The 17,588-nt window shown below is 42.9% G+C and overlaps 1 protein-coding gene across 11 annotated transcripts in view; it reads left to right on the top strand.

Moving 5' to 3' along the window:
* The window catches only part of ELMO1 (engulfment and cell motility 1), a 620,389-nt gene that overhangs the window by 404,779 nt on the left and 198,022 nt on the right, over window positions 1–17,588 (top strand). For all 11 annotated transcript variants that reach the window (XM_021935213.2, XM_003896098.5, XM_009203095.4 and 8 more), the window contains one exon: window positions 7,633–7,769. In XM_021935213.2, the coding sequence (XP_021790905.1) occupies window positions 7,633–7,769 (137 nt within the window). The remainder of the gene's footprint in view (window positions 1–7,632; window positions 7,770–17,588) is intronic.

Here is a 17,588-nt window from a genome sequence, read left to right as displayed (position 1 = left end):
TGTATGGAGACTGCTGTAATTTTGGACTTGGCAAGAGCCTTACAAATCAATTAGCCCAACTCATTTACAGGTAAGAAATCTGGAGCCCAGGGAGCTGCAGTGACCTTTGCAAGGGTATGGTCAGCTCTAGAACCATTCCCTACACTCATTTTTCATTGCTTGTTTGCTACACTGCAGTAATCCTTGTTCTCTGAGAGCCAGTGACAGTACCTGCCTCACCACACATTACCCAGTGCAAAATAGGAATACATCTACTTTGACAGGCAAAGTGGTACATAAGTGTACAGCATTCTTATTTTTATTTTTAAAAACATATATGTTCAGGTTATAGCTGCTTTCAAAGCTGGCTTGCTTATAAGTGAATGAGATATCAGCAAATAGAATCTGTTGTACCCTCAGTCCTGAAAATATCTTAATATTCCAGACTTAAAAAACCATTGTGTTGGATTTTTTAAATAAAGTAAAATCTCATTGTGTTAAAAATAGTGTCATTAAAACAATTTCGTTTTTAAACGTCTTACTATTTTTGTCTCATTGAAAGTGTCTCTCTAAATTTCATTTATAAAATGTTGTCAGCTAATTTTTTTTCACAGTAAATGTTGTTTTCCTTTAAAAACAATAATAAACCTCACCCTTCCTGTTTTTATTTGTTTATTTAAACCTAAGAACTCCATTCTTAGACTTAGGCTGTCTCTGCAAGGTGACAAGCTCACGTGTATAAATGTGTAGCCTGGGAGAGGCTCCACTTGATAAATGGTGAACATGGCCACCCCGTTGGCCCACACTTGCACTGAGCTTGCTGTCTTAGTCACTGTTCCCGTTTGATCTTCACAGCGAACTGATGAAGTTTGTATCCGCATACACAAACATCACTGTTTCTTTTGTTACCAGTCAAGAACCAAGTTGTTCTTACTTTGTTGTTTGCCTGTATCTCCCTGCAAAGGAGGAGTCTTCAAGAATCTTAGAATGATGGCAGGCCATCCCCTTCATGTGGAGGTCAGAAACAGCAGTGCTGGAGATAGAATGCTGGATTTGATTTCTGGCACTGTCGTTGCTAGTTACTCATCTTCACAGCTTCTCAGTTTTCTCATCTGTGAAACAGGGATGATAATAATAGTACCTTTGTCATTATTACACATTCAGAGAGTTCAGACAGGAAAAGTCCTTAAAAGATTACCCTGCACATAGTTACCTCTTCATGTGAAATTTCAGCTTTGGAGTCTGAATACTTCAGTAGGTTTTTGACATAATCATCAAGAATGATTGGTTGACTCTACCCGCCCTTACCTACGGGACCCTAAAGGCCGTTCACCAGATTCCTCTTTCCTTCCTCATCTCCTAGAATTGTTGGAGTCTTTAAGAAGCTATAGGCCGGGCACAGTGGCTCAAGCCTGTAATCCCAGCACTTTGGGAGGCCGAGACGGGTGGATCACGAGGTCAGGAGATCGAGACCATCCTGGCTAACCCGGTGAAACCCTGTCTCTACTAAAAAATACAAAAAACTAGCCAGGCGAGGTGGCGGGGGCCTGTAGTCCTAGCTACTCGGGAGGCTGAGGCAGGAGAATGGCGTGAACCCGGGGAGGCGGAGCTTGCAGTGAGCTGAGATCCGGCCACTGCACTCCAGCCTGGGCGACAGAGCGAGACTCCGTCTCAAAAAAAAAAAAAAAAAAAAAAAAAAAAAAAAAGAAGCTATATAATGTGCTGGGGATGATGATTAAAAATAGTAACTAATAGCCATGATTTACTAAGCCTATGCCATGTACTTGATTAAAAATAGTAACTAGCTGTGCATGGTGGCTCATGCCTGTAATCTCAGCACTTTGCAAGGTCAAGGCAGGCAGATCACCTGAGGTCAGGAGTTTGAGACCAGCCTGGCCAACACAGCGACACCCTGTCTCTACTAAAAACACAAAAATTAGCCGGGCATGGGGTCCTGCACCCATAGTCCCAGCTATTCGGGAGGAGACAGGAGAATCACTTGAACCCTGGAGGAAGAGGTTGCAGTAAGCCACGATTGCACCTTTGCACCCCAGCCTGGGCGACAGAGCAAGACTTCATCTCAAAAAGAAAACAAAAGTAGTAACTAATAACCACCATTTACTAAACCTATGCCAGGTGCTTGATTAAAAATAGTAACTAGGCCAGGCACAGTGGTTCACGCCTGTAATCCCAGCACTTTGGGAGGCCAAGGCGGGCAGATCACCTGAGGTCAGGAGTTCAAGACCCACCTGACCAATGTGGAGAAACCCCATCTCTACTAAAAATACAAAATTAGCCAGGTGTGGTGGGACACGCCTGTAATCCCAGCTACTCGGGAGGCTGAGGCAGGATAATCGCTTGAACCTGGGAGGCAGAGGTCGCAGTGAGCTGAGATCATACCATTGCACTCCAGCCTGGGCAACAGGAGCAAAAGTCTGTCTCAAAAAAAAAAAAAAAAAAAAATAGAACACTTTTACACTGTTGGTGGGATTGTAAACTAGTTCAACCATTATGGAAAACAGTATGGCGATTCCTCAAGGATCTAGAACTAGATGTACCATATGACCCAGCCATCCCATTACTGGGTATATACCCAAAGGATTATAAATCATGCTGCTATAAAGACACATGCACACGTATGTTTATTGTGGCACTATTCACAATAGTAAAGACTTGGAATCAACCCAAATGTCCATCATTGACAGACTGGATTAAGAAAATGTGGCACATATACACCATGGAATACTATGCAGCCATAAAAAAGGGTGAGTTTGTGTCCTTTGTAGGGACATGGATGCGCTGGAAACCATCATTCTTAGCAAACTATCACAAGAACAGAAAACCAAACACCGCATGTTCTCACTCATAGGTGGGAACTGAACAATGAGATCACTTGGACTCGGGAAGGGGAACATCACACACCAGGGCCTATCATGGGGAGGGGGGAGGGAAAAAAAATAGTAACTAATAGCCACCGTTTACTAATCCTATGCCATGTGCTAGGCACTTTACTGCACACTTTATGTACGTAATCTAACTTGGTGCTTACAAACTTTCTGTGGTTATATATTTCACAGATGAGGAAACAGGTTCAGAGAGCATTTATTTGTCTAAGGTTTTATGGCACACTAGGGGGCATCACATTTAATTATTTGAATGCAAGTTTGTCTCGCTCTCACCGCTGTAGTATCCTGCCTCCTCATTCCTGTGTTTTCTCTGACCTCCAGTGATCTTGAGCACATGTTTTCTTATGCTATTGTCAATGTACTTGCTTGCTTTTTTTTTTTTTAATCCTAGTAATTTCACATGGCTTAAACAAATTACATACCAACAAATTGTGTACAAAGAATTATGTACAAAAGAATTCCAATTCCAGTTTGCTGTGGTGATTCCACAGTGTCATCAGGAGCTCCTGCCGACTGTCTAGGGTATAGCCCTCATTTTTATGCTGACAAAATGGCTGCAGGAGCTCCAGTCATCACTCATGTGTTCCAGACATGAAGAAGTTGAAGTGGGGAGGCAGAGACAAAAGGCCACAAGTCAACCAAGTCTTTCCCCTTTTAAAGGTCTTTCCTGGGAACTGTGCCCAACAGTTTTCACTTACCTGTTATTTGGGATTGGGTCATATGATGACTCTTAATCACAAGGGAGGCTGCAAATTGTACTCTTTTAGCTGGGCACATTGTTGTCATGAACAAAACTCAGGTTCTATTAACATGAAACCCAACTTGTGAGTTTCTTGAAATAAATCAAATGCATTCATCCAGTGTGACCTTTCCCCAGTGACTGAGTACCTGAGGAAACTTTGATATGTTACGGAAGCTGAGAAAGATAAAATACCTTGAGGAAGAGAAAAGGGTTGGTTCAGCAGAAGCTAGGAACCAGGTAGACGATTTCTTGGCTGCTCAACACAGTTGTCGAGAGTGCAGCTTTGCCCAGACCCAGGAAAGGAGGAGTAAGGTCCAGAAGGGGAGCGGAACCCTGGTGATTCCAACCTAACTCCACGGAAGCCACGAGTAGTAGGAGGAAAGCAGAGGAATCTCACACAGTAAATATACATAAGCATTCATAGATGAAGCTGCGCCTCTTGTAAGATTTTACTTCATAAATATTTTCTGTGGATAGAAAAACTTGTTTCAGATTTGTGTTGGCGGAAGTGCATTGGAGGCAGGGTTAATTGAGAAACAGAATGAGGAAAGCGAGTGAAGCAGAACAATGATGGGCTTTGGAGCCAACTCGACCTTGAATCCTAGCACCACTGCTTGCAAACTATGTGACCTTGGACAAGTCTCCAAGCCTTTCTAAATCTCCTATTTATAATCTTAAAAGGAAGTTAGTAATATCTTCCTTTTGTGCCTGACATAATAAGTGACTATGAAGTCCGTCATCCAGTGCCCGGTGCGTGGCTGCTGGTCTTGGTACTGCTATCTCATGGCCGAGTGTTCTCAGTCAGCAGGTGCTGGCTACGTACTTGCTGTGATCCACATTGGACTGCAGGTCATGATCTGGGTTTATGTTGAAGGAGGAGTACGGGAGACCTAAGAGAGTGGGTGGAGGAATTAATTTTCAAAGCAGCAACCACAAAGAAATGCAGTGAGCTCTTGATGTCAACTAAGGTAGGAAGTCTGCTGCTGGAGCAGCTGACTGTGGGTTTCAGATGCTCATTTGGGGCCGACTAAAAAAAGCTCATGATGGAAGGTGTTATTTATCCAAGTTTTACCTTTCTCATATATAAAATGAGGATGTCCATAAGACCTACCTTCGAGGGTTGTTGCAAGAATAGTGCTTGTAGAACCGTTGGCATGTCATATGTACCCAACAAATTGGTTAATTACTAATGATGTCACTTCCCTCCCTCTTTACCCAAGCAAGAGCAGGGCTTGCAAGTCTCAGTTTTGTCTGGCTATCTCAGTTCCACTCATCACATAAAAACTTTTACTAGGGCATAAAGTACACATATAATCACACTAGATCCAAAAATGATACTGTGATAATATGGATTAATAACAAGTTCTTAGATGGCAACAGTGTTTTAAGGTACAGCTGAAGATTTGTAAATTTCATTAGCTTTGGTGCTTATGAAAGTGAGACCGACCGCTCATTGCCCAGGGCAGCAAACTGCACAGGCTGCCAGTGTTGATCTTCTGAGTTTCTTAAATAGCTTTGTGTCGCAGGTCAGAACTTCACATTTGCCATCTCTCTGCTAGACTCAGGCTGGGGTGGGATGACTTATATGTTCTTGCTTCTAACTGCTGAAATGTGAACAGGTTGGACTAGGAATTAGTGGGGAAAAAAATCACAGAAAAACTCACGTTCCTGGAAACAGTAGGCAGGTGCAATATTTATTGTCATCACCATCACTTCCCTCCATATCGGTGTTAACTTTTATCCTGTCCAAAGCACTCTCCCCTCAGTTGGCTTATTTGATCTGCTTTGAAGCCTAGGGAGAAGGCAGAGGCGATTTCATTTCCTCTTTTTTTTTTTTTTTTTTTTTTTGAGGTGGAGTTTCGCATTTGCCACCCAGGCTGGAATGCAGTGGTGTGATCTCGGTTCACTGCAACCTTCAGCTCCTGGATTCAAGTGATTCTCCTGTCTCAGCCTCCAGAGTAGATGGGACTACAGGCGCATGCCACCATGCCCGGCTAATTTTTGTATTTTTAGTAGAGACAGGATTTCAGCATGTTGGCCACGCTGGTCTCTCAAACTCCTGACCTCAGATAATCCACCCCCCAGGCCTCCCAAAGTGCTGGGATTACAGGTGTGAGCCACTGTGCCCAGCCCTCCATTTTTTAATTAAGAAAATTGAGGCTTAGAAAGGTGAAGTGACTTGCTCCTGATTGGCCTGGGCTGCTCTTGAACCCAAATCTTCTGTCCCCCGACCCCTGGACTCTTCCTGCAGAGCTGTGTATTGCTCCTGGTCCATGCCATTACTTTATTCGGAAGAAAACAGCATTACCATGTCTTCAAATCAGGTTGTGCCCTTTAGAAGTGGTGAGCTGTGCAAATATACACCATTTTGCTGTTGTTTTAAACTGTTGAGAAGTCTGAAATTCACTGTGTTCATGAAGGTTGAAGAGAGAAGAGGTTGGTGTGTAATAGCTTGGTGGCTGGGTAGCCTTGAGTGTGTGTCCATGAGGCTTGATCAGGGTTTGTTCACTGGGGGCCTGCTCTGTAGGATTCTAAGCAGATCCACTGCTCATCTACATGGCAGGCACCAGGGCTCTCCCCGAGAACAGAAGGTCTCTGCTGTAAGTCTGCTCCCACCCCTCCCTCCATCCTGTCCTGGACTTCCAGGGCCTGAAACCCTACCATTCTGAGCCTTGAGGATGAATTGACCTTAGAAGATATTCCAACAGCAAATGAAACACCTTATGTTCTCACTCATAAGTCAGAGTTAAACAATGAGAACACATGGACACAGGGAGGGGAACAACACACACCGGGGCTAGTTGGGGGTTGGGGGGCTAAGGGAGAGAGAGCATTAGGACAAATAGTGCATGCAGGGCTTAAAACTTACATGATGGGTTGATGCGCTGCTGTGTGAAAGCCTGAAAGTCATCCAGTCCTCACGCAAACCACCATGTTACATGTATACCTGTGTAACAAACCTGCACGTTCTGTACTTGTATTCCAGAACTTAAAGTAAAATTAAAAAAACAAAAGATTCCAAATAAAATAGAAAGACTTTCACTGTATGTAACAGCATATATATTTATTTTTTAAAAACCTTCGGGTATTGGTTTTGGGGGTCACAAACCCTAATTCCATGGGCTCCACAGTATCCTCATCCATAAGACATGAGTGGTAAGAAGAACTGTAAAGATCAAATGAGGTGTAATGTACAGAAGGGCTATAAAAATGTAAGCTTGACTGATGGGATGATGGGAGGGGCTGGGGTGCTGGTCTGAGGAGGAGGAGGAGAGTAGGGACCAGACCTAAAGTTCAGTGTTCAGAGCACTAGGTCTGACCCAAGGAAGCTCTCCAGTGGGGGCTTAAAGGCAATTTTGGCTGACTTTACGATTTTGCCCAGGACTGGACCAGTTGCCACCTTCAAAGCCATTCGGGTTGCTTTGACCTCCAGCCATCTGTGCCTGAAAATGTAAAACAAATGGTTAATGGCATCAGATGTTTAATGATCTCAAATGTCCCCTGCTTACTGCCATAAGAGAGAAAAGAGCCCCCTGGAGAAATAAACATGGATGCTATTTTCAAAGTTGCAATTAATCGTGTATTCAGGAAAACCCATCTTCTGCCAGTTATTATGATAAGAAAGAGGAAATTGAGGGTGATGGAGGAGCTGTGCCTGAGAGGGCAGTTTGAATAATCTGTATAAGGTCAAGAAGGCAGATATAGGGCTCATAATCAACACAGCAGTTTTGGAGCAAAGCCAAGGGGGTCATGTCCTGGCATGGGTTAGGGACTGACTGTTGTCAGTCAAAATATGTCTCTAAGGCTAGGTCTGGCTATCTGACCTTAAGCTTCCAAGTTGTATGGGGACCATCCTTTGGTTGCTTTTTCAGAAATGCTTTTTCACCATTATTGCCTGAACCGAAGATACCTCCGCTTGTCTCCCTTTGGGGCACCTACCTGTGGTTATGTCCTCGCGTTTCGCTGTTCTAAAACTTCTTCCCTTATTTTCCATGTTTCCTCCAGCTAGTGAGACCTGCAACGACTTCCACCCGATGTTCTTCACCCACGACAGATCCTTTGAGGAGTTTTTCTGCATCTGTATCCAGCTCCTGAACAAGACATGGAAGGAAATGAGGGCAACTTCTGAAGACTTCAACAAGGTAATGTGGATCTCGGGTAGAGGCAGGGGATTCCCGTGACGCCAAAGGGGCCTGCTGCATGGTCCCTTGTCTATGTGCAGAAGGCATTTGGCAGGGTGGGGAAATGAGGAAGATTGCAATGACAGTTGCTTCAAGAGTGGAGAAAGACAAACATCCCTGTGTAGACATGAATCTGTGTGCTGGGGATGACCTCCTCCCTCTGGGGGTAAGCTTGGAGCAGCTTTGTTCCTTTTGTCTAAGTCGTAGCCACTAGCAGAGAGTTGTTCTTGAGATACATTATCAAGGAGAACGTTTCCTTTCAGAGCATTAGTTTGGGATGCCTTGTCAATGTTGCAAGATCTGCCGGGGAAGGGGCCCTCCCTCCACCTGTCTAGGAGACTGGTACACAGCAAATGAGATCAGAAAGACTGCTCCACCTAGTCCAGTGGTTTCTTTGTGGATTATGGATGTGTTGTGATCATCTGCCCCGTGCTGTGTCAAAAGAATTTTTATTAAAATGAAAGGTCTCTTTAAAAGAACTGAGTCATTAAGGTTATATGCAACATTTCTTGGTTTACAGTAAGCATTTGATCCTTTGAACTGAGATGTCCTTTGGTTTTCTATATCATAACGTCTCACTAGAGTGTGACTTTCACATTTCCATTTGTGTGTGAATAACGAGCAGAGGGAAGGGCATTGGCCAACTTAAAGAGAGCAGAAGCAGTATCCATGCTTTCATACAGAAGCAAAATCTTTGTCCTTAGATAAAGGCCTGATTAGCAATAATAACTAATGGCATATTGCAGCCTTTAGTACTTTTAATTTGCTGCTATAGATGGCTCTGAATGTGGTCAGGTTTGTCACCCATGCCCACTCAGCCAGCACTAAGGGCTGTGACTAAGAGTCGAAGGGTCTAGGCCTCAGTCATACTGTGGGGCTTTCATGGGCATGTGCTTGTTGCATAACGTGATATCTGAATTTCACCTGCACTTAATATACTTGTTGGTTATTGCTTCCCTGTCACCTTCTCCCTGGATATACATCTCATCCTTGTTTCCCACTATATTTCTGGTTTGTGGCATCTTGAACCAACACCAATTGAAAAGAAAGAAAATCAGGAAAAGGACCCCAAGCTTCAGGCAGGTCCTAATCTGACTTTCTTCCTCAGCACAGTGTTCTCCCTGCCATATCATCTCTGTCATCCCAGCGATCTGTCCCTTGCATCTTGGTCATCGATTGAATTCATTGAAATAGACCCCAGTAATGCCCTTCTGTGGAGAGCATTGGTCTAGAAACTGCAATCCAGAGCCGTTGTGTGTCTGAGCAGCTATGCCGGAAGACAGGCACGTTTCAAGAAGGAAAGTGGAGAAAAGAAGCCCATTAATTTCCTTATGATTATAACTGCGGCCTCCTAAGTGTACTTCACTTGATTATGAGAGACTTTGCAATTCAGGTGCAAATCATCCCTGGGAAAGAGGGAAAGGGGAGCAGGGAGGCGTTTGTTCAATCAAACCAAAAAAAGAGAGTTAAATCAGTAGTCTTTGAAACTGGCTAAGGGACTAAGGCCACTTTGCCCTGGATCATTTTAGCTCTTTCATGTGCTGCTGTGTGAAAGCCATCCAGTCCTCAGCTTTGCGAGCTGGGGACACCTGTTCCTCCAGGAGAAGGAGACCTCACCAGCTGTTACGGATTTGGGCATCAGATGTCTGCTTTCTGAGAGATCTCATTTATCCTGCTTCTCCTGAATTATAGATTCTGCATTTTTGCAGAATAATATCTGCAAATAATAATGTTTCAGATATTATTGGTGTTGATCTAGGCACAGATAAGCTGTGTAGGAAATATTATGAAAGTTCTGCAGAGGACTGACTCTGGGGATGAGCATTCAGACACTTAAATCCTATAGAAGTTACAGTTTGTAACATGAAGCACCAAGAGTTCCTTGTTAGCAAAGGAAGCCAGAGGCCCCAGGCTGGAGGAGGTGGGCACAGCTGGTAGAGGGAGGTGACCATAGCTCTAGGGTCCCTGTGGCTTCTGGCCATGTGGTCAGATTGGTGGCAGACATCCTACCTGTTCAGGGCCCTGGCAGGAGACAGCAAATCCCCCAGAGTGTCACTCTGAAACTTTTATCATAATTAGCCTATATAGCTGTGAAATCTCTTCAGTAAGACCTAAGAGCCAGGTTTTGGGTGCAGTTTCTTACTGTAGCTCTAATGCCATCTTTTTGTGTTGTTTACAGATCATAGATTAATGCTGGGGGGTCACACCTCTACTGCCAAGTAGGGATGACAGTTTATGGCTGAGGACAAACAGCTCCAGGCCTGAGAGCCAGAGGGTCCTGCCTCACATCCAGATAGCCATCAGGCAAGAGCAGATATCAGAGGAAAATCAGGGATGGGAAGGACAAGGAATTTTAATTTGCTACATTAAATACTTTTGTTGTGTTTGCTTTTTTTTTTTTTTTTCCTTTTTCTCAGTACTGTGCATGCCTTACTTAAGTAACCAGAAAAATATATCAGGTATTTACATTTTTATCATGTGTATATCACTTTTCTGTTGCTGATATAACAAATTACCACAAATTTAGTAGCTTAGACAATGCAAATTTATCTTGCAGTTCATAGTTCAGAAGTCAACAATGGATTTCACTGGGCTAAAATCAAGGCAGCAGCAGAGCTGTTTCTTTCCAGAGGCTCTAGGAGAAAATTTGTTTCCTTGCTTTTTTCACTTTCTGGTGGTTACCTGCATTCCTTGGCTTATGTCCTTGTTGTCCATCTTCAAAGCCAGCAAGGACAGCTTGAGTCCTTCTCACATGCCATCCCATCACCCTGATCCCTCTTCTGCCTTGGTCTTGCAAACCTTTAAGGACCTTGTGATTACATTGGTTGACCTGGATAATCCGGCATCATCTTCGCATCTTAAAGTTGGCTGATAATAACCTTAATTCTATCTGCAGCCCCAATCCCCTGTGCTGCAGAAGGTAACGTATTTGCAGGTTCTGAGGATCGGAACACAGGCACCAATGGGAAGCTGTTATTCTGCCTACTCCAGTGTGTATTTGATTTGCAGCTATATTCGATTTTTAGATGTGTAGATCGGTTTAAATTAATGAAACATGGACAGACGAGCCTTTCGTTTGTTTTTCTTTTTGCTGGTAGACATAATACCTGTCACAGAGTTCTGCTAGTGGCAACTCAGATACAGATATAATTATATCCCTTTTCTTTTATGGCCCTGTTCTGCCTCCACTAGCCTTTTTAAAAAGGAAGCCCCTGTGTGACAGCCTCTAGTTCATTTTGAAGACTGCCTTTCTGATTTTTTCCTGCTGCCCATCTATCAGCCACTGTTTTGCTTTACTTGATAATAAATTGGAGAAGAGAGAAGAGCTGAAAGTTAAATCAGTTCACTTTTCTTCTTGTTATTAACTTGGTAGCAGAGGAGATTGAATTTAGGAACAAATGTGGGTTGTGAATTACTGGTAGATTTAATGTTTTTTTTCTTATTCCCTGACTGTCCACATTCAAATTCAGAAATAGCTTTTAAAAGCCCAACATGAAACATAATTTCTTTTCAACTTTCTTGGACACCATCTCAGGCTCTTGCCACTGTAAACAGAGCATGGAAGGTGGATTTATTTGTCAACCCTGGGACCCAGGGCTCTGTGAGCAGGGCTTAGCTATCTGCCTTCTTTAGCTCCTCACTGGAGAAGCAGTGCCCCTCAATTTAAAATTTTGATTTGCCCAACAAACTACACTGGATTCTATCAGAGGCAGGAATAGCTGCTGCAGCCCGCCTTGCTTGGGACACCAGTTTATAGATATCGAGTGCTTGGTAGTTAATGCCACTGCTGGAAGAGGGTGTTTGGAAAAGCAGCTGTCGTCTGCTCTTCCGGGCTTGGGAAGCAGCAGATGGAATGTTTTTTATTTATATAAGAGAAGTAGAATTGGAGAGTGATTAAAATATTTATGCTTTGAAAAGTACTTTCTTTCAGTTTCTCAATATAGCACTCTGCAGAATAATCCATTGATTCAGGCCATTGAGTTTGTGTTCTATGTTTTTGTCTTTTATTACCAATATTTTAGAGCATGCATTATTCATTTTTATGGGCATTAGAGAAGAGCTAAACTGCAGCTGGATACCTCAGCACACAAGTAGCCCCATAATCATTTCATTGAAATCCTCATTTTTGAACGGGGTAAGAAAGGGGACACAAGTAACTTGGATATTTTAGGTATGGGAATCTCATTTAAAGCATGTGTGGCTAACTACTCCACTGTAAAAAAAAAAAAAAAAAAAAAAAAATCTAATGAGAGTGTACGCTTTAAAATATATGTCTGTGTGTAGCACTGTTTCTCACCATTAACTGTACGTTAGAATCACCTGGGGGCTTTTGAAAACCCTGTTATCCCACTGGCCAACCGCACCACAGATTAATTAAATCATCGGAGGGGGAAAGCTATGAATGAGTATTTTCATTAAGGTAGATTTGACCATTAAAGGTGATTTATGTTAATAGACCCCCCATCATTGACATATGTGACACTTATCACAAGCTACTGTAAATTTCGTGCATTGATGGAGTAGGATGCTTGTTGACCTGTGTGACCCAGATTTTCATCCTAAGTCTGCTATTCCAGAGCTCTGTCTGATAATCTAAAAATAATAATAGTTTTTAAAAGGATCTATCACCCTCTCTTTTGGTGGGGTGATAATAAATTGAAGTAATTAGTGTAAAAATGCTTTGAGGTTGCAGTGAGCCAAGATCGTGCCACTGTACTCCAGCCTGGGTGACAGAGAGAGACTCTGTCAGAAAAAAAAAAAAAAAAAAAGCCTCGAGGAAATAAAAATGGCATATGTAGTTGTGGAGTGTACTGAAAAAGGTAAAGCCTTTCTATGAAAAAATGAGTAAATTGCCCTTTTCACAAACAGACATTTTTTGGCTATGTTAAAAAAAAAAGTGAAGCTATGAATTTCACACTAAATTCTGAACTGAATTAATAACCCATGTAACTGACAAAAGTAGGCTTTAAGCTGAAATTTTCATGGATTTTGGAAGTGTCTTCCTCCAGACAACTTTATTAGGTACCTTAGTTTCCTTGTGAAACACATGGTAGCAGTGTAAAAATCAGAAGGTCGCATGATTTTCACATATTTAATGGCTGATGAGAATTAAGTCTTCCCCAACAATTACTAGTTGCCCAGATCTCTTTGCTGATGATTGAACCCTTTTAGAAACCATCAAAATATTTGTTCCTAGCATTGGTGTTACTTTAGATGCTATCAAAATTGACATTATAAGCCAAGATCAGACGATTGTGCCACACTTTCAGATTACCAAAATGGAAGAAACTCATTTGAAAAATGAAGTCACTCTAGAGTAAAAAGCACTATTTTGAAACTTTATCCAGCAGCATAATAAACTAAGCGCACACAATAGAGCTTAGAATCTCAGACTTGCAGATGAAAAACCACCCCTTAAAATAGCAGAGACTGTGCATAGGGAGAACCCAGGCCCATTAAACAAAGCTGCAGCTGCCCCTGGCCAGGCTGTGAGCTTCATCTGAGTCAATGGGAGAAAATCTCAATTAGGAAGAATGGGAGAGCAGGACAGAAGGAAACATCCTGAGAAATCCCCTATGAAGATTATTCATAGGAAATAACCACCAGCTAGTCACATCTAGTGGATTATAGTATGGGATAGAAAAGGGATTGTGTTTAAAACCTTAAAGGCAGCTAACACATGAATAAAAAAGGGAAATGTGTTTGCTTCTCAAACTGTTTGCAGCTTACTGACTTTCTGTGCCTGCTTTTCAGGGGACAATTATATATTCAGGAGTCCCCTTACTAGGACAGTTCAACTTCATAGTGGTGCAGACGGCGCTCTGTTGGTTAGCTGAGCTGGCCTAGGGAATGAAAGGTGGTCTGTAACTCTCATCATGAATAAACATGAGTCTCCTCATTTGCATGAGGCAGGTGACTGTAAAATATCTTGGAGCAAGCTGTGAAAGGAAGCTTTGTGCATCCATGCCCAGGGGAAGCTGGGAGGACTCAGCGTTGTTTATCTTCATTAGGATTCCATCTAGTGCTGCTGTTATTGATCTGAACTGGGCCTGATGTGGCTAATAAAGTAGGTGTATGTTTTAATTGAAACATGAATATTTGAGTAGAGGAGAAGTCTTAAAGAGCCCTAATGTCGTACAATGAGGTTTTCCATTTTTCAACTGTCTAGGCCATTAACAAGCATTTTTTTTCAAAAGGCTTCTGATGTTTCACAAAGGTCTTAGGCTTGCCACACAGGCAGTGGAACCTCCTCTAGAAGCAAATGCATTCTATGAATAGATTTAATTATTATTTCTTTGACATTCCCTGTTGGATAGGTAGCAAAGAGTTTCATTTGTGTGTCTGCTTTTAAGCTATTCGCGTAAGATAGTGTTACCTATTTCCATGGAGTTTGTCACTTTCTGTTGGACAGCAATCAAGATATGTCCTCTCCAGTCCTCATCAGTGTCAATTATACTATCCAGAGACAGCAGAAAGACTGGGAAAGTGACTTTGGTAACTTATGTTTTTCAGTAAGTGTATGTTCAGATAGACCCCATTGTCATACATAAACAGATACAGATTAATGACAGGTAATATGACTCTGGCCAAGTCAGGGAAGCACTGTGGTATAGAGCAATATTTCTCATTCTCTTTTGCATTATCACCCCACTAGAGAGTTTTTATAGGTATTTTTCCCCAATCACCCTCCCCCAAAATTGTAATTACAGATATATTGTATATCTCTTTGTGTATGTATGTATAACTGTGCCTTTTATGTAAAAAGAGTAAGATTTACTCCTCCAAGAACCATTTTTGTGCCCTCCCTAAGGATGATGTCCCCACACCCTCATCAAGAATGCATGGTGCAAAGGCAAGAACCGAGGCTGAATTAGCTGGAGGATCTGGTGGCAGTCCCAGCTGGCCCCTCACCAGCAGTGTGACCTTGATCTTGTCCTTTAACCACCAAATCCCTTCTCACCTGTAAACTGGTAGTGGCAGTAGTAATAAATAATACTTCCCAGAGTCACTGGGGATTAAGCTATCATTAGGTTTGCTTTGCAAATTGCCCTATACAAATAGGAGGTGCTAATCTCAACAGGCAAAACCTAAAGTGGCAGTAATTTGCACTTGGTCGTGCAGTGTAATTGAGCTGCCTTGATTTCCCCAGATAGTTTGTTCAAATATCCATAAATGCAGATTGTTTTATACCTCTGTATGGGGGTGCGTTGAACTTTAGTTTGTCCATAGAGGGGATTTTGACCACTGTGGTCACTCCTCCCCAGCCCACCCACAAACAAATATACTGCAGGTGAAGGAGGGGACTGGGGACAGTACATAAAAATGCCAAGGGCCTCCCTTCCAGCTGGGTAACCTTGTGCAAGGGACTCGGTTCTGTTGGCTTCAGATTCCTCATGTGTGAGATGGGAATAGGAAATTACCCACAGCTAGGATGGCCTGCACCCTGATGGCATCAAGCAGATAAACTGGCAGGCTCAGCAGTGGCCTGGAGCCAACACCAGTCCACAGTAATGGAGAGCTTGGAGAAGACCGGGTGACACGGGATTCCAAATGCATCTGAAAAGGAAAAGGATGCTCATGGCAACACTGACAGCAAACATCTTCAGGAAAGGTGGACAAACTGCTCCCTCAAGTTTAGTGATTAACTTAGTAGTGACTCTTTTTTTGTTTTTGTTTTTTTTGGAGACAGAGTCTTGCTCTTGTCACCCAGGCTGGAGTGCCATGGCACAATCTCGGCTCACTGCATCCTCTGCATCCCGAATTCAAGTGATTGTCCTGCCTCAGCCTCCCGAGTAGCTGAGATTTCAGGCTCCTGCCATGAGACCTGGTTAATTTTTGCAATTTTAGTACAGATGGGGTTTCACAGTGTTGGCCAGGCTGGTCTTGAACTCCTGACCTCAGGTGATTCGCCTGCCTTGGCCTCCTGAAGTGCTGGGATTACAGGCGTGAGCCACCGTGCCCAGCCAGTAGTGACTTAACTTCCAAGTGTGCTGCCGTGGTGGTCTTAGCTGCATGGGGTCCATGGCAGCTTTTATGAAGAACATAGAGAAGACCCTCAGTAGGAGATCCACTGTGGACTGGTCCTGGGTTGCATTGTACCCTGCATCTCCAACCCTACTCCCCTTGATCTGGTCTGAAACGATTGACCTGATCCGAGATTGATCCTCGATCCTGATTTCGGCGGCGGTGGCGGCAGCGGCAGGCGCGGCGGCGGGTAAGGCGGCGCACGCCGCCCGCGTCGCCCGCCTGCCGCCTGCCGCGCCCGCCTGCGTCGCGTTCGGCAATGCCCGCGTTCGCCGCCTGCCTGCTCTGCCGCGTTTCGCTTCTAAAAGTTCGCCTGCATGTTCTTGCGCAAAAAAAAAGCCGAGCCATTTTTTTTTGTCTTGTTTACCATAACTCTTTACCTCGATCACCGAGCCTTAGTTTCGAGACGGTGACCTGACGTCGAAGATAATTGTCTGGTCCTGATCTCGATCTGCCGCCCCAGCCTCCCAAGGTGCTGGGATTACAGGCATGAGCCAATGCCCCCAGCCCATGTAATTTTCATAAAAATGGTTAAACTGTTTAAAACCTGCTTAAATAAAGGTTGACTGCTGTCTTTAGCTGAAGACATTTTTAATATGTTTTGCTTTCTGGACATTTTCTATAACAGGAGCATTTATAAAAATGGTTTTGACCAAGAGTAAATCTCACAGTTTGAATAAGCCTGACAGTAGTAAATATACTTCGTGGGTGTTCCTTTGTGTTCAAGATTTTGCATAAAGTGCTTTACATTTCTGAAGTCTTTCTAGAGCCAGTGTATCTTTCTTTGCATGTGCTAACTTGAGATTTGCCAATTAGGAGGAGAAAATAATTGATTGGTTCTTCTGCTGGACAGTAGTGAGATATATCAGTTCCTTGGTTCAATTTCTGACCATCCCTGAGCATGAGAATAATGATGACTTTAAGTTAACTGCTTTCTATAACTCTGTTCAGTGACTTCTGAAACTTCTTTCCTTTTTATTAATATACATTGGAGCTGTGTAGGAGTTGTTAACTGGTTTCTATGACCTGAATTCCACATTCCATTGTGGCTTATATGAAAGGTTTGATAATGGCACAGAAACCATTTTATTAGTATATGTCCAATTAAAAGGAAATTACCTACATTTTAAGTAAGGTATGATGAGATTTAGGCATTTTAAATTAAAGGGCAGATAGGAAGCAGAGTTGGATAGCTAAGAAGGGTACCATTAGGTGGGAATCGCTCATGAAATACAGGTCCTCATTGATTTAAAAGAAAATATTTATCTCATAATTGCAACGTAAGTGATGTTACATGGGAGGTTGAGAGCACATTTCTAAAAAGAGATGAGTCTCCTAAGGCAGAACAGAAGAGCACGTAGGTGCTGTCATATAGGTGCCCCCCTGTTGCCAACTGAGGGTACCAGATGTTGTGATTAATGAAGGATTGAGGGCAACAAGGGGCCCTAGACAAGATAAACCAAGCAGTCGGAATGAGAGAGTGGGATTGGAAGCTATTTGCAAAGACTCCAAAACAAGAGCTAGAAAAAGTTAGGAGATCCTAAGTGAGATTTCCGAATGTTTTCTGCAGAATACCAGATCTAGGTGCTTGGTAGTTAAAATATATATTTAATGACTAAATCATTAAACATGCATATTCAACTTCATATGCCTATTCAGCCTCTAATTTACATTGCTTATATTCTGTGCAAATTTTTCAGAATTGTGCTCTTTTATCTGAGCAACAGTGACTTATGGGTCAAGATTATCTGCCTT

This window comes from Papio anubis, chromosome 4 (genome assembly GCF_008728515.1).
Source record: "Papio anubis isolate 15944 chromosome 4, Panubis1.0, whole genome shotgun sequence".
Classification (NCBI taxonomy): domain Eukaryota; kingdom Metazoa; phylum Chordata; class Mammalia; order Primates; family Cercopithecidae; genus Papio; species Papio anubis.
The sequence above is the reverse complement of the archived record's forward strand: the minus strand, read 5'-3'. Positions and strand labels throughout refer to the sequence as shown.